Here is a 24,651-nt window from a genome sequence, read left to right as displayed (position 1 = left end):
TCCCCCAGGAGCTTCACACTTGCAAATGTAATTAACACCCATTTAGCAGGCTATACCAGAACTTCTTGGGAGGGGAGAATGATCAATATTTGTGCTCATCCCGTTTGGTGATAGGCAGGAAAAACTCACACAAATGGGCATTAGGACACCTTGTACTGATTTCATGACAGGGAAAATGTATTCAAGAACAAGGCTCGTTTCACACAGGCTGGAGGCTCTGGCAACAGAGCTGGTCTGCAAATTACGTGTAACGCGCTGTTCTAGCAAGTTCCTGCAATCAAAGCAGCAGGACAGGACAGTTAATAATGTTTTGCTACAGAACAAGGTAAAAACCTCAACAGCTCAATCTGTTTCATCAGTGTGCATCACTACAGAAGATGGTGAGGTTGAAGAAACCCGAAGGAGAAAAGAGGGTCAGTGTAATTCCTCAAGACCCTGGGAACATACAGCAAAAAACTGCACACAGGGGAGAAGGAAAAGCCTGGAGTGTCTCCAGCAGGATTTACGACGTCTCGGCAGGTGCAGCACTGGACTATGTGCACCAATACTTGTCCCGCAGTCCCTTCTGACTGCCCTACTGGAAATATCCTACAAGTGTATGTGTGGGGTCAGTCCTTCACCAGAAACCAGCAAGATTTCAGCAGCTCTTGATGAGGGAATAGATCCAACTGCCTAAACCCATGGTTACAACCATGCTAGAAACAGAAACCAAGGTGTCTATGTTCCATGGAAGCTTTCCTTTTGAGGAGCAGAAAGATTTTAAGACAGCATAAGTGTTGACACAACTCCAGAGAAGAGCACTCTGTACAGTTCAAACCCTGACCTTGTGCTCTTCATTAGCATCCTTGATATGGGGAGGCATATTTGAGCAGCAAGATCAGATTTCAAGGCTTACAAATTCAGGCTGAAATATTCCCATTCCTTGGCAATCCACACACTCCCTCAAGCAGTGAACAAAGTACCAGTGGCACCAAGGGATGCCTGACAAGAGAGCACTCATCAAATTAATCAGTAAATACTGACAACCTAGAGATCAACTTTATAAGAAACAGGTCCAACAAACACCCAAAGTGTTTGGGAGACAGGCTGAATGTGCTCCCCTTCCACAGAACATGTCTGCATCTCCTTTCTTTTATGAGTGTGTGCAAGCCACCAGGTCTCTCTGTAAGGTATTGGTAATTCCTGCAGGGAAGGTACAGGGTTTTCAGAGACAGGTACTTGTTTTGAGGAAGCAGCTGTTCCCTTCCAAAACTTTTAAACCACAGTTCAGCAAACACCCATGCAAATGGAATGGGTAACAGGGGTACAAGGAATATTCAAACACAGAACTTTTCAAGCACTTTTACCACACAGAACTGCTATTTCTGAGTACCAAGCTTCTCTTGATTAGATAGACAAAAGAACACTGACTAACTCACAGCCATCTGCAAAACTTGAACCCTGATTCCAAAGCTGTACATAGGCTTCCCCACCACCTTCCTAACCACCTAGCTCATAAAGGTAAGCCCACACCAAAAAGGACAATGTCCTGGTTCTCTCTGGGATTGCATTACTTTTCTTCCTAGTAAGCTGATGTTTGGGTTGTTGCTAAGTACTGCTTACTCTATGTCAAGGACTTATCAGTTTTCCCTGTTGCACCATTCAGTGACAAGTTGCACAAGAAGCTGGGAGGCAGCACAGCCAGGACACCAGACCCAAACTGGCCAAAGGGATATTCCATACCATAGAACATCATGCTCAGTGTATCAACTGAGGACAGCTGGCCAGGAGCCACGAATCACTGCCTGGGAAGGGGCTGGGCATCAGACAGTGGGTGGAGAGCATCACTTCCTTTCCTTGGGTTTTATTTCCCTCTCTCTCCCCTCTTCATTACAATTACTATTATTACTGTTATTATAATTAGTATTATATTTCACATTAATCAAAATATTAAACTGTTCTTATCTTAACCCATCAAAAGATTTTACCCTTTTTTCTGATTCTCACCCCCCTCTTACAGAGCAAGGTGTGAGTGAGGGGCTGTGTGGTACTTGTCAGCTGGGGTAAGCCACAACAGACAGAAGACTGAAACTCCTACTCCTTCAAACAGCCTGAAACAAGATGAAATATCACAGCCCTGCTCCTCATACAAGGATGCTGCAAGGATGAGCAAAAGGGAGAAGGACCCACTCCCAAACATTTCTAACCTCAGAAAACCATACTAACTATATAACTATATTGCAGCCAAACATTCAGCCTATGTGAGAGATCAGTAATAACCCCATGTATTACAAGACATTAATTTTCTTGAGCTGTCTAGACTATCAAAGCTCTAGGGTGGGAAAGAGTATTCACTGGATAGGAAGGCAACATGGTTAGCACCCTAACTACAGAAAAGGGAGGAGGGAGGGAGTTTCTCCAGCAAAATCCTTCCTACACAGTCTCTGAGCCATAAAGACAGTATTGAACTCTGGATGCCAAGTGCCATCAGCATCCCTATTTATAGGGGAAAAACCAAAGCTGCAAATCTAAGCCTCCACTCACAAAAATACTGGCCTTTCAACTGAGAAGTTATCGACTCTTGTGCTTCCCCACCTTTGTTTCCCTTTGTTGTTGCTTTCAAAGTCTCACCACCATTTCCACCCAACTTCCTGCATTTTCCCAGGCTTGACCTTTCCTGCCATCTCTGCTGCTCTCTGCTCTTTACCCACATATATGACCAGAAAGCAACCCAGGAGCAGCAGAGGAGTCAGTGAGCTGAGACTTAGCACCACACTCATCAAGACTCCTATTTAATTTTTACCTCCCCCCTCCAAGATCCTGAATCAAGGCCAAAGGGAACATTTGTTTTGGCAGTCAAGTCTCCCAGAAGAAAAGTTATAGCCAAAGTGCTGGGGGTGGGACCAAGCCAGCCTATTAATAGGCTGATTATAATATGAATTTGGGGAACTACTCTCAAATATGCTTACCATCCTGGACCTAGGGCTCTCAGGGGTGGAGTAGAATACCTTACTCAGCACTTTCAACTTCTTTACTGCATCTGGAGGCAAGGAAGGTGGAAAATCCTGTCTGTACCCGGCCTAGCAGAAACATGGTTTGCCAGAAGGGCGGCTGAGCTATTGTTTTCTTCTCTTCTCCCCTAGAAAACACTTTGCTCTCATATTTACGTAGCAGCTCTCTCTGCCTCACCAGAAAAATCCTAGAATTGGAAAGCTTCCATCTTGGATTAAAAAGGAGTGATATTAACAATTCTGCTGTGACGAAAAAAACCCAGAACTACTCTAAGAAGCATCACTGAACAATACAAGATGTCTCAAATCCCTTCTCACCACCAGCTTCTCCAGAGCACACTAGACTGCATGGATTGTTTGTGATCAAAGCTTTTAAGATATTTGAGAGCATAAAGAGACAAAAGGTTTTGATTTCAGGAGCCAGATTGTTACACCGGCTAAAGCAAGCTTCTTCCTTCCAGGTGGCAGCTCAAAACCTCTCCAAGACTCCTTTAAAAGTGTTAGGATGAGGCAAGCATGCATAGCGGCAAACAGACCCCAAAGGTAGCAGCAAGTGGTATATGCCTACTCCATCACAGTTAGAACCCCCTCTCCAGCACAGCCATAAGGCTGCTTCTCCGGACTTCCTGAAATCTGGACTGTCCATGCCTGTTTTCACATTCTCCCATCAACAGACTTACTTCAGCCCCATGCCTCAGCCAGAAAATCAGGGGCAGAAGGCAGCACCTTGTGACATTGACCTACATTTCATCAACAAGTATTACTTTAATGAAAACACTGCAAAATTATGCTGTGAAGATGATCAAGCACTCTTTTTTTTTCCATATTTCACAAACATCTCACAATCCTAAGCCCTTAGAAGCTGAAGGAGATATTAACTACATTCACTTTTTACACAGATTGTCACATTGGAGCCACACTTTTTATCACGATCAGAAGCTCTTACTACTTACACACAAGTAACACACAGAGGACAAACTCTGCCTTAGCTGGGAGAATTCCTGATCAAATCCACAGCTTTAGCTTTGCAGCAGTAAATATGGAAAGACACAGGTTTTAAAACACATGTCAATAGACATTATGCTCATCTGTCAAACTAAGGAAAAAGCATTTAGTTTAGCATTATCAGACACACTTGATGAGACTCTTCTGTAACACAAGACAGTGAAGTATTCATGTGCTGCATGGCTTGCATTCAATGTACCAAACAAAACTGAAATCAGCTTGCCAACAAACGAGAAGTTACAAGTTTTCTTACATCTCAAGCTTTACAACTCTTTGCTGCCTTAACATCACCCAAGACATTTCAAAACCCTGCTGCAAAAAAGAATTGGAGAAAACACTGCTTCTAACACACGCGCTGTTAAATATTCCGGCCTTGATTCTTTGCCTCCAATGGCAAGTTAGACATGCAGACATTGGCAGGTGTAGGATCTCAATTCCTCTGAACACAAATCCACAATCTACCACCAAGCAAACTCTCTCAAACCAAGTCCGCGTGTGTGCATGTATGGGTAAACACAGACACGTACCAAACTCTCCCTATAGAACTGACTTATGATTGAACTGCCTCATCACACCTCATGGCACGATACTGTAACACAGGAAAACTTTGGTAGTCGTCTTTCCATCTCTCTCATAGGTTATGTTGGATCAATGACCACAGAACAATTAAGCACAAAAAAATTGATTTCATAAGAAAACAAACAGATATTAGTACATTTTTTGAAATCTTGAAAGAGATGTTGTCACGATGTGACTTGAGTTTGCCAATTTTAATATACTTAATTTCTTTTAGAGATAGGATTTAGGAGTAAAGACAACGCAGGCTTAAAACTTAAAAAGGTACAAGAAGAAATTTATTAATAACACAAAAAGAAAAAAGAATTCAGAATAAGATTCTTAGATTATTTCCTCCTCCCTTCATTCCACATTTCTTACCAACAACATACAGAGAACAGTCAGTTATCCACCCAAATAATCAGTTCAGTTCACTTAAGAGAGAAAAGTTCCTTTTTTAGTTATGGGTTAGGGAATGTCTTCACCTTCACAATCTACATCCACCCGGGAAAATATTGCAGATTATGACTCTCCTCCCATTTTTTTCACAGTCCTTCCAGAGCTGTGCTATGGGTTATGTTACACACTTAGGGTACTACTTTTAAAGGCAGGCTGCTGAAAAACAAAATTCTCTTTATCTCCTTCTCTATCAAGTGTCTCTGTTCATATTCCAGTCCTAGAACAGAGAGAGCTCCAATTCCCCGAGGCAAAAAGTCTTTTTCTCAAGCATCCAAACCTCCCCAAGTATATTTCAGTTTACAGGAATTTTAGTGAAGTCACAATCCCCTTAGCCCACAAAAAAGGTTTTCAGTACTTATCAGTTGCATCTTTTCAATCTCTTTCCACCAGGAACTTTATCATTCTGCTGACCTCTGTAGTCTCTACGCTTCATTTCTTTTCATTCAGGGGAGCTCAGGAGATCGAGAATCTTATCCAGGCATAAAGAAGTTAAAATTGTATCTAGATCGTGAGGAAGCCACATGGGCAGCTGGAGGTCTCTTCTGCCGCACAGCCAGTGCTGGGGGCCACCAGGCCAGGGCCGCGGCCGGGGGGCCAGGACCCTGCGGCCAGGCCGGGCTCCCCCGCCGAGCCTGGAGCCGGGCCGGAGCCCCCAGCCAGAGCCACCTCACCCCCCGGGAGCCAGAAACCGAAAGACAGGACAGTTAACTTGATCCACTGTGATTTGTGAAAGCGAAATAACTTTTAATTGGTTTTCCGAGCTGTCCATCACCAAATCAGCTCACTGATTGGTCCCAGCAGCTCACAGGGGAAACCCTCAGATATGAGAGAGTCCCTCCCACTCCCCAGCCTCATGGAACCTTCCCTGGGGTGAATCCACCCCTCCCGCCCTAGCACATGAAACCAACACAGATGCTTAATTAAGTCAATGGGTGTACTTCCATTATAAAGGAGGGGCTCTCCCCTTCACATTTTCAGAGAAGGAAAAGCAGAGTCCAGACCTACTTCATCCAACAGGCCTCTTCATCCAACAGTTCATCTTTATCCAGGAGAAAACTCCTGGACTTCAGCTTCAACCACTAAATCTGCTTCAGAGAAATTCCACTGCTAAACTAACGGCTGCAGGAGACTGTTCCTACATCCACTTAAACCAGCAGATGCTAATCTCTTCATCTGCCACAGATAAACATGCCACTGTGGTCTGGACAGGATAAGCTGAACAGATGTTTAAGTGCACATTCAGCCTGGGGAATCATCTCCAGGGCTCAGCTGCTAGCTTCACAGGACACAGGAACTAAGGCATTTCTGGAGAGCTTTACAGGACACAGGAACTAAGATAATTCAGACACCAGTCCTTTTTTGTACCGTTGCTGAGGGAAGCACTAATGCCAGCAATGCCGGGTGGAAGCAGCATGCGTGTGCCATGCTCCCAAATACTCCCAGATACATCCAACCCAGCAAACTGATCCATATCTAATGATTAAAAAAAAGCATCATGCCATAAAACCTTCACCCCTGCCACATGGCCTGGCCTGCTGTCAGGAGTCTCTGAGTAGTTATGCTCTGCATGGCCTGAAGGGCTGCTTCCAAAGCAGTACCTGGCCCATACAATCAAAATGCACAAGGCAACCCCAGCTACACAAGGAGAGATCTCCATTCTCCTCCAGTAAGGAGACAAGAAGCCCAGAGAAGGATCTTAAAGATCTCTTCAGGCATTGCCCACTGACCATCACAGAGTTATGATATCAGCTTTTTTAATTTACTGAAATGCACAGGACTCCTCTGAGGCATGCACAGCCTCTCCCACACTCAGAGAGGGGTCAGAGAGATTCAGTTTGGTAACTTCAGAGGAACTCTAGGAATTCTGGGGGAAGATTCAGGAATCAGCAATAACACATACTCAAATGCAGCTGATGCTTCATGCCACAGCAGACCCACACTTATCTATTCCACTGGACTCCAAGGGCTTGCACCTACCTCAGGTGTCCCAAGCTGTAGTATCGCGACTCCCCATCCGTGGAACGAACCACCTTGATGGTGAACATGGGCTGCAGTTGCCGCAGCTCCAGCAGCACAATGGCCAGGTAGTGGATGAAGAGCAGGGCATCCACCAGAGACACAGCATACTGCACTATCCCTTGGTAGTTGGTGTCCTTCAAGTCCAAGATGCGAACGCCGTAAAAGAGCCAGTAGGAAAACACAAAGAGGAATATGAGGACCAGCAGAAGGGCCCGAAACACAAATACCCTTGGTAGGTCTGCCTTGGGCCGGCGGAAGAAAAGAGCCCAGGTCCCAATCAGGAGAATGAGGAGTTTAAACGCCACAGAGATGAACAGTCCCTCACAGACAGTACCACACGGCTCCAGATCATCTCTCCACAGGATCTGGGGTAAAAGAATGAAGGCAATGGGGGTGAGGAAGACTAAGAGTCCGAGAACAGCTGCCACTGTTAAGCCCAGGTAACGTTTGCAGTCCAACCCAACACTGTCTTCCAGATCCTTACTGATCCGGGCAATGTCCTCCTGGGAAATACTGTGCTCAGAGGTGCCTGTGATTGCCGTTGTGGTCTCACCCCAGTTGTCATCCTGAAGGAGGAAGAGATAAACAGAAATAACATTGAAACCATCAGGCTATTCCTTCCACATATTCTATTTTTCTTGCCTGGAAAGACTGCTATGACAGACTTAAGTTCCAGAAAAAATATACAGCAAAAACAACACCTTAAACATGGTGAATAATCAACCTTGACAATTATTAAAGGTTTGGAAACAACAGCAAGTTGTCCAAACCAGTAACTGTAAACATGAGGTGCTAAAAGCCCATAACTGCAGAGAAGGTAGCTCAGCTTGCTGTGTCACTCACTGCACACCCAGAGATTCTTCTTCTGGCACATTTACTGAGTAACATAACATAAGTCTTGGAAACTGTAGTAATCACCAGTTCCCATGTCCAGGGCAAGGACTAGTATTCTTCCAGCCCACAAATTCTGCAGTGCAACTGCACCACAAAAGCACCTGGAAGGAAAATTTTTATTTCAGCGTTTCAAGCCAGTTGCTGTTGTTACACAATCAAAAACATGTTCTCACATTATTTTTCCATCCGTAACAGAAGCAACCACACCTCCAGCAAGTTCCTCCACTTCATTGTCTTTTATTCTCCTCTACAATAGCACTGCCCTCAGTACCTGACAATCTAATAAAAGTTTAGTTAAACCAACACATTGCAAGGTGCTCACAGAGGATGTTTCCAGGCATGGGGCTTTTATGTTTAGAGGACTCTAGACTGCCAAGTAAATCAGGTATTACAATCCAGGCCATAGTCAGAAAATACTTATATAGAGGCTTACCTGAAATACAGTCACCATACAGGCAAGTTTCAGATTACATTATATGTTCTGAAAGTCTCATTTCTTCCCTAGCTAACATTAGACAATGTCTGCATTGGTTCTCCCATGCTACAATGCCTCCAATCGCTCCTTCCTGGTGCTGGCACAGCCAAAGAATTACACTGACATGTACAGATTTGACTCACAGCCGCTGATGGGGTGACTCATGCACATGGAAGCTCCTGATGCTCCCCACAAATGCATGCCAAAGAGCGGCAATGAATGTGGCTCTGCTGCTTGGCATCTGGCAATTTTTTTAGCAGCAATGCTCATTCAGAACCACATTTTTGCTTTTCTTCTTGAGAATATCTTCCTGCAGCCTGTGTCACTAATAGGATTTACAACTTCCCTCTGACTTCTCCAACTGCCCATGCTGAGCAAAACAGCTTATTTGAAAGAGACAGGCATAATGTTAAACCTTTATTCACTTATTTTTAAGAGCTAGAGGAAAGAGTCTTTGGGAAAGGAGTAGACTGAAGCAGCACAACTACTTCAAACAACTCCCAACTCCTGGGATTTAACTTCTAATGCACTCCAAGACATGAATACCTCCCATGCCTAGAGCAGTAGCGTTTTAAGACAGACCAACCACAAATAGTCATCATCTTGACATAATATGAGGGGTTTTCTGAGTTATTTCTCACCAAAGCAGAGGCCTCAGAAGAGATATCTGCATTGTAGTATGTCCTGAAAGGCAGCATATTCCTACCACATTTTCCTCTTTAACAGCATCTCTGCAATTTAAGCATTTCAACTGTTTTATGTTTATGCATTAAATAGTTCCGCCTAGTTTTGTCCATTTGATGAGCTGCAAAATTGTGCAGAAAAAAGAAGGGACAAGAACAGCAGAGCAACTTAAGGCTACATCTCAGAAGTCAACAGGCAACCCTAGTCATAGTTTAGCCCTTACAACTCTTTCCACTTGAAAAAGTGGACTACAGCCTAATGTAAAAAAAAAAAAAAAAAAGCATTTATATGAAACCACAGACTCAGGCAATGCTTTGGGTTGGAACGGATTTTAAAGATCATCCAGTTGCAACCCTCCTGCCATGGGCAGGGACACCTTTCACCAGATCAGGCTGCTCAAAGCCCCATCTAACCCAGCCTTGGAACATTTCCAGGGATGGGTCATCCAAACCTCTCTGAGCAATGAGATCCAGTGCCTCACCACCCTCAAATCAAGTAATTTCTTCCTAATATCCAATCTATTATATCTACCCCTTTTCAGTTTAAAACCATTCCCCCTTTTCCCATCACTGCATGCCCTTGAGAAAAGTCCCTTCTGGCTCTCCTGTAGGCTCCTTTCAGATACTGAAAGGCCATGAAATAAGATCACCTCAGAGCCTTCTCCAGGCTGAACAACCCCACCTGCCTCAGCCTTTCCTCACAGGAGGAGAAATAGGAGGCTAAGTCTCTACTGGTACACAGTTGTTGGACCTAACTGAGGACACCCTGCTCCTTAGGAGAAAAAAGTCTGGCTCTCACATCAACTTATTTAGCTTTGGCTTTAATTCAGAACATCTTCATGAAAACAAGGACTTAGGAATTTACTACCACCTTTAGAACTATTTGAAAAAATAGCTGGGTCTCACGAAAACAAGCATCTGATTACAAAATACCAAATTACAGGACCTGAAATGAGCACACCAGTAGCTACACGAATACTGTTACAAGTACCACCACACAATTTGGCTGGAAACCACACAAATTTTTTTATTTTTTTTTTGTAAAGGCAAAAGTGGAGTCCCACAGCCAAGGATTATAAAGCATTCTGCATTCTATGTCTCGCAGCATCAGTCATTCTTTGAAAATGAATACCAACCTTCTGTTAGAGCAGAGCATTGGATGTGTCCTAAGTACCTTCCAAATGCAGCATAATTCTAGTTTTTATTTAACCATTGTTAGGTACAAGTTTTCTCTGAGTGCACCCTCCTTCACAGGCTAGCTCTGCATTTCTTGATTCTTTTCCCTATTGGAATCCTGATTCTAATGTACTTTACATGATTACTTGGAGCGAATCCTGATTAAAAACTGATGTACACATACAGGTGAAAGGGCTGACCTGAATAATGCACAGTGAGATGACAGAAACAGATGTTTCTATTAGAGCTTGGCAGATGACACTCTAGAGAGAGGGGCAAATTAGTGCCCAAGGAGCTGTCGCATCAGTTCTGGTGCTGTTAGAAATAACATCCTCAGAACAAGCCAGAAGTGATTGAGACTTTGGCTGTATGCACAAACAAAGGTCACCCATAAGCCATGATTCCTTAGTAAACAGCATGCAAGCAATTCTTTCTTCCTCCTCATGAGCCAGCAAGCCACATGCTCTGTCCCACAAGACACACTCCAGGTGTGTTTTCACGCCCTCCTTACCTGGCCCTCCTCTGCCCGAGAGGTGTCATTTCCAAGCAGCGGCTCTGCAGGAGGTGTCTGAATAGTGACGGACTTCTCAGACCGACTGCCATCTTTGCTTCGTGGAGATTTGTGTCTGTCCCGGCTCCTTTTTCAAACAGGAGAGGAGGAGAACAATGTTACTGGTTGCTCTATGGAGCAGGGCCTGAAATGTGCTGCACCTCTACCTGCAACAGGTGCTCCAAGCCCTAGATCAGTCAAGTTTGTCCATCTCTTGATCACACAGACTGCGACAAAACAAGATCTGGAGGAGGTAGAAAGGGACCTTGCCCAGACAAGCTGACAACCTATAGGCTGGGACGGACCACCCTCTCAGTCATGGCAGAGGCGAGGACAGGGATCCATGCCGACCACCTCATGTCTCTTAAAACAGCTTCCCATCAGTGCTGTGCTTAAAAGGAAAGCCTTTTCCAAAGCATTCTCCAAACAGCTGGCAATTCCATTTGGAATTTACTGGTCTACACAGTTCTCCACCTACAAGAAGTGACTTGCAGAGACGTGCCCAGTTAACACAAGGAATTAATCAACAGAGCTTTAGTTCCTGCAAAGCAGAATCTTCATCTTTGACCTTAACACTGTAGGACAATTGGTGAAGTTTATTTCCACTGATTAATAACTCAAACTCCCACAAAGAAAGCAAGAACATCAGTGGTACAGGGCCAGTCTTTATTTCCAGAGCACCCTTGCAAACCTTCCAGCTTCTCATCTGAGAAAATCTCAGGGTGAATTAAACCCTACTAATCTGCTCCCCAATGGTTTTCCTCCCCATTCCCAAATGGACAGGAAAGCAGCCTTTGCACTGAAAACTCTCACTGTGTTCAGGGACTGGTTCAACATTACCAAAGCCCCAAGGTTTCATCGGATGACACTTCTTCCAGTTTAGGGGCTCTAGGATTTTTATGTCAGCTTTGGAACTCTAAAGGCATCATTCCACACAGAATTCTAAGTTTAAATGGGCAATCTGCATTGGGGGTTGGATGTTAAGGAAGGGAAAAAAGGCAAATGAGATGTTTTCCTCAATAACTGGACTGTGAGCATAGACTTCATGGAAGAATTCTTTTTCCAACCACACACAATAATTGCTTCCAAATTGCAAAATTATTTTGGACCAGGTCAGTAATAAGTTGCAAACACTAAGTGGCACATATTTTACATGTAAAACTAAGGATGATGTAGGAAAAAAAAGAAAAGAAAATGTTTCCAAATACTCAGAAGTTTCAGAGCAGATGGGTTTTCAGGCTGTTGAACTACAACAAACGAGAGGACTTGCTATTCAACTTCAGGAAAGCCTGACTTCTAATCCAATCAACGCTGATAAAGGACTTGTTGCAGACTCAAGTACCACTCAAATTCTACTAAAAAAAAGCCCCTCAACACACCATTAACAGAAGAGCCTGGAGGAGGGTGGGGAGAGGCAGGAAACTTTATTATTACAGAATAAAGAAATGGCACCAGAAGACAACTAGCAAGTATCAGTTTAGGAAGTCTAACACATCTCCCCAGATACCATACTCATCCCCCGCCCTTTAAGAGGGGAGGTAGGTGATCTTTTCTTTCTGCTGGCACTATCCCAATCTTTTTAGCCACACGACCCCAGCATGCAAACAACAGGTTGAATATCACTGAATTAACAGCTTCAAGTCTCCTCACTGTGTTCCCCATGAGGACCTCCATATGTATCTCCTCCAGAGACGTGGAGCCACTGATTTTATCCTAGCTTACAGTTTTTTTCTCATACAACATGTCCTAACTTCGAGCAGAAAGTAATTAAAAACAAACATTTCCTTACCCTTGTCTGTGAGCTTTTTTGGAGTGACCTGAGTAGTGGGAGTATCCCGAATATGTTGATTCTGTATCCATTGCAGCAGACATCAGGTCTGCATCGAAGGGGCACGGATTTTATTTAGAAGATGCGTTCCTGGTGCTCCTGAGGTGGAGTCCGTGGTAAAAGTGCTTTCCTGGGTACTCTTTGCTTCCCAGTCATCGGTGAGATTTGGTCCTCAGAGACTGAGTGAGCTTCACTTAAAAGGAATCTGATCAGAGGGGAGGGGAGGGAGGTTGCTTGGATTCTCACAATAGACCTAAGAAACGAGAAACAAGCATGGAAGTCCACTCTAAGCAAAGCAAGATGTCATTCCTCCTGCAGGAATTCCCTCACTCTGGCCCCATCAAGCCTGTCCTGGTCAACACCTCACTTTCTTATCCAGTGAAATACATGCATTTGAAGAGCTTTAAGTGAACTCAAAGCATCTGTTTGCAGAGTTTAGTCCATACATCCAAAAATCTGGAAGAGACAGTCAAGGTCACCTGGTAGAGATAGTGACTTAGAGAAGGCACAGATGCCTTAGATAACAAAATTCACCCACAGAAAAAGGACCAGGCTTGGCTTCAACATCCCATCTCTTCTCCTGTGTGAGACACAGCCCAAATAACCCCAGACTCAGAACAGCAGCATTATAGCCTATTTACAGGGAGAAGAGGTGAGGGTGAGGACCTAGGAGAAATGCTGGAGAGAAACCTGCTTTGTTTTCACAACTGCAAGGTGTGCCCATTATACAGGCACATTAGTTACTATACAATCAATGGCACTATGAACACCTCTCTCTTTGTAACCTTTGCCTCCAGAAGCTAGTTCAGGCCTCAAATAACTCAATTTTATTAAAAATCATCTCTATATATACACACACTAACACTGGGGAGTGTCGATTAGAGATCATGTTTAGCTTATATGGGCCAACACTTCTTACAATGTACTTCCATTTGGAATAGCAGCTGAAGTCACATCTGCAAAGGGCAGAAAAGGCTCATGTTTTTTGGAACAGGGCAACATTAGAACAATTCCCAACAGTAACATAACGCCGTGGGAAGGAAGGGTAGACATCATCCCATTTTCCAAATCCACATCCTGCATTAGGTGAGAAGAGAAATAAAAAGGAGGGGAGTTAAGGAGTTAATCACCAGTTTGGGGAAACATGCAAATAGGCAAGAGGGAAGGATTGCAGCTGTGGGCAGAGGTACCTTGGTACAGACCAGCACTCCTGTGGCACACAGGAGCACTCTCACATGCCTTCTGCCCAGGCAACTGCTGCCTCCAGCAAAGACAGGACTAAGGCGATGCTGCGCTTTCAGAGTGGGCAAAAGATCACTTTAAAATTAAACTAGATCCTGCCATAATTTTCTGCTCACAGCAGTTTTCAAAGCTTTTAGCAATAAAACAGGCAAACACTGCTTTCAGCCCTCTCCTTCCCCAAAGACAGAGGGACAACAACAGAAATCCTGCTTTGGCCAACTCTTCTTGCCAGCAATAAGATTCCTCCACTAACACCTCTGCAAAAAGCTCATAGCAGAGCAGAGAGCTCTACCGCATGCAAGCTGTGCCAAAGAAGGAAGCCTCTTCCCCACAGGGTTCCTTGGCCTGCGGTGCAATCTGCAACAAAACAAAGTAGCACCCCCATTGCATCCAGAGCTGTAAGTATTTGCACAACACTTGGGCTTTCCAGGGCTCTTGGAAAGCAGAAAGGCAAGCAGAAAGGGGACCTACGGTGTACAGGATTCCCAAGCTCTAAGGGCATATTGTGCCTCGAGAAAACCTTAAGGCATCAGGGTATACAAAAAGGACAAATAGGGATGGGATCATAAGGCCCGGTTTCAGGAGGAAAAGAATGAGGATGGATTTAAACACAGTAAAATAAAGCTAAGGCACAGCACAGTTTGGAAAACGGCATAATTACTGTAACAAGAATAAAAATTCCCCAGCCTAAGATGTGATTTAAGACTCGTTAACTCCCAAGATCTGCACACAGCCTGCACCTTAGGCTCCAGCAATAGGCTGTGACTCATTAAAGCTGATTTTTACCTCTACTGTCCCGCTAGGCAACCACAGAAAAATCCTTTCTCTGTGTTTGTCTTCCTCCGATAAATGGGGGTGAGGCCACAACTCTGCTACATTCAAAAAGCACTAAAAGGAGATGGCTACACAGGACTTTGCAGTCATTAAGCACTATGGAGCAGAAACACCCTCAAATGAACAAAAGATGACAAGTTAATGTAGTCTTAAACCACTGTTTGTGATGTCACTGGAGTCCCTTTGAGAACAACCATTACCTTCACAGATACATACCACAACATTACAGGAATAGGAAGAGCAAGGAGAGCTGCTGGCATACGTCAGTAAGGGTTATGTATTTTTCCAAGCCCTCTAGGAAAGTATAAACTCTCACCCTTTTCCTCTAATCACATAAAAGAATTTTCCCCCGAATCCCAGGCACAAGAATCAGCTGAGATGGGGACAGGAAATAAAGATCCTCTTTTGACCCCTCTCACCCCTTAAGCACAGGATCATACTTCTCTGCAGGCCTCTGGGAACGTTTCTGCAGGCAGAGGCTGCCATGGAAATGCAGAGGCTGCCTGGGCAGGACCCATGAACAAGCAGTGCACATTTGATGGTGGGCAAAGCAAGGCAGTGCTGGCCACCAGCAGAAAAGACCACCATAGGAACATCAGGGCAGGCTGGATCACACCAACTTTCCTTTTTTGTGTAACCAAGAGCAATGGTTTTGACACAGCTCTGTGAAAAGTCAACAAGGTGGCCCCCAAAAACCATCAGGTCTCCTGGATCACTGTCAAAAGCAGTAATCCTAGAAGTATTTTCCAATTTAAATTACTCTATCATGAACTCAGGGACTCCACACCTCCTCCTTGCCCCGACTGCAGCATACACCAGTAGCTAAACAGAACTTCCTGTTGAGGCACTCACAAGGCTGTCAGGAACAAGATTTATCTGCCTAACCGCAGCTGGAAAAAGCAGAAGACCACTGGCTTTGCCTGGTGCCCAACTGAGACAGATCGTCAAGAAGGGTTCCTAGATTTGTCCAACAGAGGGTAGCCTGGATTGCATGAGAGACACCACTCCCAGAGAAGGAGGGAGGAGCACAGTCCACACACTCCTCAACAGCCATGCCAAGCCAGTCACTCACCTCCTGGTGTATTTCATAGCAGGAAGGCACGACAGCCTTACACCAGAAAAGGTTCTTCTGTGGAAGAGGTAAGGACCAAAAGACAATTAACGTGCTAAACTACATCTCTGGGTTGGAGCTCTTCCAATGGTTAACTCTGGACTAGTCACCACCCCAGGAGTACCACAAGGAAACCTAGAGAAGACAAGCTGTACGTGTGTCCTTCATAACATAAACATATCCAAACTAAGCGCAGTCTTTATAACACACCTCCACTACTCAAACACTGATGATTCCTATCCCTCTGGGCAAGGACAACCGTTTGGCATAAAGCAGCAGCCCCATCATGTGGGGCCTCATCCCTTCACAAGGAAGTGTGAATTCAGAGTCCAATGAAGCCAATCGAAATGGCTTAACAAAAGATCCTTACATCTCAAAGGACTCCACTGAAGGCATGGTCTGTTTGCAGAGCTGCTGGCTGTGCATGAAACAAAGCTCAGTTGGCCTGAGGGTACAGCTGCACTGCATTTCAGCATTGACAAGAAAGCTGGTGTAAGTAGCTTCCACCTCCGCACCACGGTTCACCACTCTCAGTTGTGTCAACACAATTCTCAGCACGCAAACAGTTCTGCTGGAAAACAAAACAAAAAATCTCTTTTCTCCCCCCTGCCATGCTTTTGTCTTGGATCCTTTCCGTGACCTAGTTCACAGCACAGCTCAAACCATCAAAATCAACATCAGGGTGAACAGCAGCCCAAGTGAAGAGCTAGAGGGGAGACGGGAATGCCTCCTCTGCTCCACCACAATTGTATAAACTGTACACCCAGAACTTTGCTCCCAGTAGGGTCTGCACTCTTTTGCCTTTCCCTTACTGATGACAGAAAGAAGCCAAGTATTATACGGAAAACAATGGTAAGGGCACCCTAAAGTAAATTTTGGGTCCCTGTACTGAAAAGGACTGCCTGTACTGCCACACCCTGCATCACAGTGAAGAAATGTAGTTATCCCTGAATACCTCAGAGATCACTGTAATTACAGTTTCTACGCAGCTATACAACTCATTGTAACTCCCTCCTTTCATATGCTCATAAATCTCAAAAAGAGTTCTTTTGGATTGCTATTTTCCACACTGGAAGTCCAATCCTATTTCCAATGAAGTTTGCTTTGTGATCACCTTCAAGGGAGCATAGTTTGGCTCCCAGCCCAAGAAAAATTTAAAAGAGTAAGTTAAATCTTTAAATCAAAGAGGGCACACACAAACAGCTCTCTTTTACATCCCATGCTTTCCCAATGGATTTTCCCCTATGAAGTTGAGGCAAATAACTCCAGAGCAGCTTATCTTTGAAATCTTTGCACAGTTTCAATCTTGTTCTGTTTAAAAGTTGCAATCAATTAGAGTTGGTTTACCAGTCAGTTCACGAAGTTATATCTATTTGGAAGTACCATCTGGAGTGCAAGCAGCCACAAGTGTCCATGAGGATTGTGCGCACAACTCAGCTCCAAAAGCTGTCAGTTTCACTTGTGAAACAGCACCAGCTGTCTGTGGGGTAATGGATGCCCACGAGCTATTGCACTGAGAAATCTTTTTTTCTTTCATTTAGTGAAACGAAGGGCTTTGCAAACCAAGCACACCAAACATCAAGTGCTGAGGATTCAAAAGTAAAAGCAATTAAGGCAGCTAAGCAGTGAGGAAGCTTTTCAACTCTGGCATTGCCTTGGCTGCATAGTACTGCTGCAGGACATTCCCATTATTCACTTCAGGAAAATGAGAAGTTGCATAACTTGCTATGTTCAACTGCAGCCATAGTAAGACCTATGAGCAATGCCACAGGAACCTCTGGCTTTTGAATTTCCTGAGCAGGCCCAAATCCAGCAAGTTGATCGATAAGCACAGAAGCTCATCCATGCTAATCTATTTGCAGAGCCAAGATTTCCCGTTTTAATGAGCAATGAGCTTTGGGAAACAAGGTTTTTCTAAAATACTTGTGTTTATTTTTGCATGTCATAAAATAAGGTCAATTTTGGCCTTCCATATATATATAACTAAACTAGGCTTTTACTCTATGGTGGTGGCTGTTGATTTGCATGCCCCTCATTTAAAAAAAAATAAAAAACCTGTTTAGTAGTCAGCAAATTCAAGTCCTCTAACAATAGGTTCTCTTTTCTTTTGGTTCTCAGAGGCTCCTCAGAAAGATTTCACAGATTCCCTGGAATTTCCAGCCCAAAGCTGAAAAACATTAGTCCATGACATAGATATTTCAGAAGGAAAAGCCATTTGGTTTATTGAAACAATCCACTGTTTAATCAGAACATGCAACAACACCGCAACCAACAAGAGAAACACCTAGGCAAAACCACCACCCAAGGGAGCACTGTTTCCAAGCAGTAACCCCCAGCCTCTTGCCCCCCTGTTACACAGCTGGAAGCTCTCTACATGGGGCCCATCTGTGAAGCACTTCCCTGGAGGATGTCCTTTGCCCACTACAAGAGCTACATCTGTGCTGTCCAAGTTTCTGAAGCACAATGAGCACTCAAGACTATCATACAAATTACACCTCAGTGCCATCCTGGTGAAAGCCTGTGCTTCCTCACTCATAGGTCTGTTCTCTACTGCCAAATCTTCCTGAACTCCTTTTAACCCCAGAGCTATGCAACATGGTACGAAGTATTGTGGCCTCAACCTCAGGACACCAGAGCATGTGGAACTGTGCACAGGAATACAGTTTTCCACACTGACATTTAAAACTGTACTGAAACAAATGGGCAAAAAAAATCTCATAAGATACTGCTGACTCTGTCTATCCCAGCAAGCAGCATCCGTACCACATTTTCAATATTTACTTTTGGCCATAACACTGAGATATTGAGTTAGCATTAAAAGGTATGGACTGCAAAAGGTTTCTCTACTGAAAGAGCACCCCCTCTTTTAAGACACTGCATATCTGCCAGCATTTTCTACTTAAAGTTAGAACAAAAAAGTCTACAGACCCTGAACAAATCCCCAGTACACAGCACAGTAGACTCCTCAGTATGGAGTCTCTCTCTATCTCCCTTGTGCTCAAATACGTACAAGTCCAATGCCGTTCTGTCCTTGCAAGGAGAGAGGTCAAAGGTGTTGACCCCTGAGGATATAACCACTGATTTTTAATTTGACCCAAGTCAGAAAATTCTGACATACAGGCTAACAAGAAATTAAAAGTATTGAGGTAGTTTTTCCATGAGTTCATTTTCTTCTTCTGAGTGACAGTACCAAACATGGAGAAACATGACCTTACTGTTTCCCACCAGCAGAACTGGACATCACAGTTCTCCACTCAGGTCTGCCTCTCAGGTCCCCACACAGCAGTAGCAGTAGCAGCAGTAGCAGTAAATCCCCATTTCTGATACCATTCTTTGCTTTGGCTGCAAGAGGTGGGAGTGTAAGGAACGCAGGCTACAACAACACAACATGCCGTTCTGCTAGGATAACTGCAGTCATTTGCTAGTGTTTTCCTAGTACTGTATCCCAGTCTCACAATGACAGTAAGCCCTCTCCAGGTGTATATATCCAGAAGACAACATCCACCAGAAACAACTGCCACTACTAACCAAAAGGCCAGAAGCAACCAGTGGGAGCTGCTAGTCAGTGGCTGTGAGCAGTTAGATATTTGCCTGGCTGGTTCCAGTACAGTCTGAGATTATTCCAAAATTTCAGCTATAGGGAACATTTTTAAAGGAGACTTTTTACAAGACTCCATTCACAATTATTTTTCAAAATTAACAACTGTAGTGATCAGAGAGCCAACAATGGTCTCGTAGCTCATTTGGCCAGCTAAATAGCCAAACCCCAGGGGAAAAAGAACCAAGCATGGTCAAAACGAAGCTTTCCAAAGCACTGCTTGAAGGCTCTCTTCTCCCACAACTCTCTTCCTTGAAGTCAGGCTGAGCTCACAAGCAATGATATCACAGAACATACTTCATAACATCCTAATTAACACTTCCAGCCAGCATGACTCCATTTCTTAACTCTTTGTATCTACACAGATTTGTGGGCAGTTTATTACTGACAAACCTGAGGAAAAAAATCCCACTGCTCCAAGCAGTCTGCCTCTCCAGATCGAAAACCCTGCCATCAAGTCACTTATGCTTTCACAGACTGCAATTCAAAGAGTTCAACTCTTGGCATAAGAGAGTTAGTTCACCACCTTGACAACCTTCTGAATAAAAAAACAAATCCCCGCCGCGTTATTTCGCAGCAGCTCTCCTTCCCTTCACTTCTGCTCCCCTTCCCGTGCTGCCCAGCGGGATGAGCGCAGACACAGAGCAGTTTGTTTCAAACGGCGTGGGCACGCAAGGCACCATCAGCACAACATTCACACCAGCGCGGAGTCTCTCACGAACAGCGCACGGGTTCCTTGCAAGACGAGGATCGGCAGCCAGAGCGCTGCACGCCGAGCTGGGCTGCGCCCACGGCCCTCGCCGGCACCGAAAGGCTTACTCCGGGATGCCGAGATCGCGGATCCGCCGCCCCAGCAGCCTCACGGCGGGCAGGCAGAGCCCCGACCGGCGGGAGGGAGGCCGCCGCCCGCCTTCCACCTCCGCCCAGGCACGGGAAGCAGCGCGCAGCCCGGAAAGCGCCGGACAGGGCAGCGGGACGCAGTAGGCTGGCCCCGCAGCGGGTACCACCGGGGCTCCCAGCCACAAAGCCCGGCCGGGCATGGACCCTGCGGCCAGGCGTGGGAGCCAGCGGCTGCCACACCACCGCCCCAGCACCAGGGTCCCAGCGGAGGGAGGGCGTGGTGGGGGCAGCGGCATCCCCCCCCCCATCCCGCACAGACGGACGGACTCACCTCCTTCCCACGGCCGTCCCATGCTGCTGCCGGCACCGACCCGACCCTCTGCCACCGCGCCGCTCCCGGCCACCTTCCCGGCGGCGACCGCCGTCGCTGCTGCCGCCGCCGCTTTCCGCTTCCTGTGCCCGGCACCGCCCCGCACTCACTCCCCCCCTCCCTCCCCCGCCGGAGCCACCGCCCCCGGGCGAGGCTTCGCTGCCCGGGGAGCGGCCGCCCTCACCCTCACTGAAGCTCCGGCCCTAAATTTTTCCGGAGGCGCACTCTGTTGCACCCGCGTCTGGTGGAGCTCTGCTGCGGGACCCGCTACTCAGCCCCAGAGGCCTGATTTGACGCTTGAACCTCTCGCCGTGGTTCAGCCTCCTCTGCACCTCGAGGCGTTCACACGCTCCTTCACATCTGCCGCTGCTTTCCCCATCGCCCCCCTCATTGCTGGTGGTGCCCACCCCCAGCGCCCCGCAGCTCTTCCAAGGCTCTGCAGCTCTTCTCCACCTAGCCATGCGCCTCGCCTGTCCTATGCCGTCACCGTCTCCTCCAGGAGAAAGATCAATCCTTTGGAGCTATCTCATCCCAGACTACGGTATCCGTGGGTTTACCTCCAAGGCTTAGTGTATTGCCAGGCACTCTAATGCCTCGCTTTCGCTATGGCTTGGTCTGTTCCTCCACCCAAAGGCTGCAGCTGCAGCGCCGTTTACCCCTGGTGACAAAGAGGACTGTCTCCTGCTGCTCAGGGAGAAGGGCCTGGTTTGCCTGAAGCCTGCCTTGGGCACCAGATTCCTGACACCACTTGCTCTGGGCAGGAGAGTCCTGTGTTAGCACAAGTCACTTTTTCTACATGTAAATGTTACTATTTCATGTCACCCTTTGGTTGTTTTACCTTCTAAAAATATCTAAGTTTTCAGGACATACAATGAGCTAGCAACTGGGAATGTATAAAGAAAATCTAGACCTCCTAGATTCCAGTCCTGCACTTTGAACTGCTCAAGAATGACCCAGGCCACAAATGGAACAAATGCAGAAGAAACTGAAGTTATTCCTATTAGATATTGTATATTTTGCATTATTGTGGCTTCTGTAGATGGCATCTTAATCTTTTATTTTTTTTCCCCTCCACTTTTCCTTCACTCCTTTTTCCAAAATAATGCCACAGTTTTATCTGTGGTGCTTGCACCCTACTCAACACCCATAGCCCACAGAATGACTTCACAATGAAACAGTCAACCAGGAATAACAAGAAACCTTTCCACATCACTCTGATTTGGTAGTTATATTACCTCCTATTTTGCATGGCATACATGCTTACTCAACCCTGTGACTGACTGGAAGAGTCTGCTATCAACTGATAGGCTCCATCTTGTGTTATGCATCAACATGTGTCTGAAGCTGCCCAAGGCCTGAGTACTCTGTTGCATTCCAGGGAATGTCTCCACTCTGAAAAGTGTCTGACACCCTGCTGAAAGCCTGCCTCAGTCTCACTGCCTGCTAAGGGCTCTCCACCGTGGGCGAAATGGGACAAAAGATGACAGGCTTGAGCTTATGCAGGACACACAGCTGGGGCAGGAGAGCGACTTAGTAGATGGAGGAAGGTTTTCCTGTGCCGTGTGGGGAGATACTGCCCTGCCTGAAAGGCTATGGAAACTCGGGAAAACATCAACAAGGGAAAGAGGCCTTTACCAAAGGTCTTTGATTAGACTTTGAAAGCAACAAAGAAACTCTGCTAAATCTATTTCTTTTCCTACCATGTTGTTTCAGCAGCTGCTCAAGAAGATTTAGAGGATTTCTCAGGACTCGTTTCATGCTTTAGAGCAGTAGGACTTGTTGCAGTACCCCAGGGAAATGAGATTGCTAAAAGATCTAAGCTGGGGATGTATACCCTCAGTGAGGATCAGCACCCATGCCCTGCCCAGACCTGGTGCAGATACCTGTTAGACTCAGCAGTGAAGCCCCTCACACCTAACTAGGTCAAGGTCTTACACAGAAGACTTGCAAAGGAGGAATACACTGAAGATGGGCTTCGGGGCGGATTCTGAGATACTGCTACATGCTTATCTCTCATCATCTGTTTAAATCTCTGAGACATGAGGAAATGTTTTGTATGAGTCAAGCTACCTGTGTAGTAGGGTCATAGCTCAGAAATTTGTGAAGTGCTCTGCTCCTATACACTACTGAATAGGTAAAATTAGATTTTATTAGGATTTTTTTTTTAAGATACCTGAATGGATCTTATAGATTCACAAAAGAATTGTTTAAGTTGGAATGGACCTCTGGAGGTCCAGTCTCCCCATTCAGAATAGGGTCAACTAAAACAGGTTGCTTGGGGCTGTGCCAGGCAGGGTTTTGAACAACTCTGAAGACAAAGAATCCACAAGCTCCCTGGGCAACCTGTTCCAGTGTTTAACACACGCAGAGTAAAAATGGTGTTTTTCTCATGTTTAAATGTAATTTTGTACATCTCAATTTGCACCTGTTCCCTCTTTTCCTTTCACTAGGTCCCACTGAGAAGAGTCTGGCTCCACTTTTTTTACTCCCTTCCAACTGATATTTATACATATTGATACATGTTTACACACATCAACTCTACTCTGAAACATCTTCTCAAAGCTAAAAAATCCCAGCTTGAATCGTACTAGTAGACTCCAGCATGTACATGTCAAAGTTGGTCTCTGGTCTAGAGCATGCTTGAAATGCAAGACAATTCCACTGTTCTGTTCTCCTCTGCTTTGATCTTTTCCTGTTCCTGGTGGAACAGTGGCCAGGAAGTATTTTAGGAAGGATTTTTAAGTAGTCAAGTATATGGTCTGGCACTGCTTTATGGCATGATCTCAGATGCATACACAGATAGGTGAGGAGCTAGGGCACTCATGTGAAGCCAGGCCCCAACTGTTTCATGAAGTGCCACACAAGAAAAGGATATGATTTCAGATTCTTCATCCCTTTCTGCAGCAGACCTGAGGTCATTTTATGAGATTTATGAGATTATAGATACCTTTTATTTGCTCCAAATTTGTCTCTCCTCTATGGAAAAAAACCCAACAATCTTTATCACGTGAATGTCAATGCTGCAACCTCAAATTCACCAGAAGCAGCAGAGAAAGGCTGGCAGATGCCCTACACTTATTTCAGGAAGTAAGTTAATAATTCTTTTCTGCTTAAGCCACCAAAACCTGAGCCTTTTTCAGATTTTACAAAAAGCAGCTTCTGTCTTTCCTTAACTCTGTTGATTTGTTTTCTTCAACAGCAATATGATTAGCATTCTCATTTCATACAGCTCATTGAGGGGGTTGTTCCTGTCCTTAGCTTTGAAGAAACACACAGGAAAATCTTAGGAGTGCAAGCAGGAACATTCTCTTCCTGCCTGAAACATGAGGATCCAGACAGTTCCTGTCTTCATCCCATTTTCTGCAGGGTCTACATGCCTTCCCACCAATGCAGCACCATCTGACCAGGGACAGGACGGGTGGATGGTATAGTCCAACATGAAATAAACACACCTCGAGGAAATTCAAAATGATACAGAGGTCTTTGTTCTAGAGAAGATACTCATATGTAATTCCACTAATCCATCTACTGCATTCCTCAGACTTGGACTTTTCACTGTGAAAAGCATGAGTCAGACAGAAAACCAGTGAGAGATGAGGCACTTTCTGAAATATGGACATTATCCTTTGTTATGGGAAATCCATTAGGGCTTTGAATCATTCTCTCTTACACTTTGATTTGCTGATCACAGTACATGAGCAACACTGCTATTCACTGAAAACATCTGAATAAAGGTTTGCACTTTCTCTTCCAGAATTATGTATTGTAAAGTGGTTGGAATTTTCACACAACTTGACATGTATGTTACACTTTTAAGTCATCTGTCAGCTCAAAAGTTTGTTTTTCTTGTTCCTCCAGGAGACCTTGGCTTCACTTATTTTTAAATGAATCAATCTCCTTATCCTTATATTTTTCTATTGATCACTTTTGTGGGTCAGATTCTGCTTTGTTAGGAGATACACACATAGAATATTTTTGTTAAGACATTGAGGTTGAATTTTGTTAAGATATTTGAGGTTGAG

The 24,651-nt window shown here is 45.1% G+C and overlaps 2 protein-coding genes across 4 annotated transcripts in view; one reads left to right on the top strand and one right to left on the bottom strand.

Moving 5' to 3' along the window:
- The window catches only part of VANGL1 (VANGL planar cell polarity protein 1), a 57,030-nt gene extending 36,316 nt beyond the window's left edge, over positions 1–20,714 (bottom strand). The window contains exons 1-4 of one of the 3 annotated variants that reach the window (XR_008839879.1): positions 20,591–20,700; positions 12,596–12,887; positions 10,768–10,894; positions 6,987–7,594 (exon numbers count right to left, since the gene is read on the bottom strand). Coding sequence is in view for 2 of the 3 variants with exons in the window: in XM_056485257.1 (XP_056341232.1) it covers positions 6,987–7,594; positions 10,768–10,894; positions 12,596–12,678 (818 nt within the window). In the remaining variant the exon portion in view is untranslated. Of the gene's footprint in view, positions 1–6,986; positions 7,595–10,767; positions 10,895–12,595; positions 12,888–16,191; positions 16,569–20,590 lie in introns of those variants that run through there. The other 2 variants (XM_056485257.1, XM_056485273.1) reach the window with 2 other exon arrangements.
- The window catches only part of LOC130248335 (uncharacterized), a 46,311-nt gene continuing 42,117 nt past the window's right edge, over positions 20,458–24,651 (top strand). Inside the window, exon 1 of the mRNA XM_056482047.1 lies at positions 20,458–21,170. Coding sequence (XP_056338022.1) covers positions 20,458–21,170 — 713 coding nt within the window. The remainder of the gene's footprint in view (positions 21,171–24,651) is intronic.

This window comes from Oenanthe melanoleuca, chromosome 1 (genome assembly GCF_029582105.1).
Source record: "Oenanthe melanoleuca isolate GR-GAL-2019-014 chromosome 1, OMel1.0, whole genome shotgun sequence".
Lineage (NCBI taxonomy): Eukaryota > Metazoa > Chordata > Aves > Passeriformes > Muscicapidae > Oenanthe > Oenanthe melanoleuca.
This window is presented reverse-complemented; position numbering and strand designations above follow the sequence as displayed.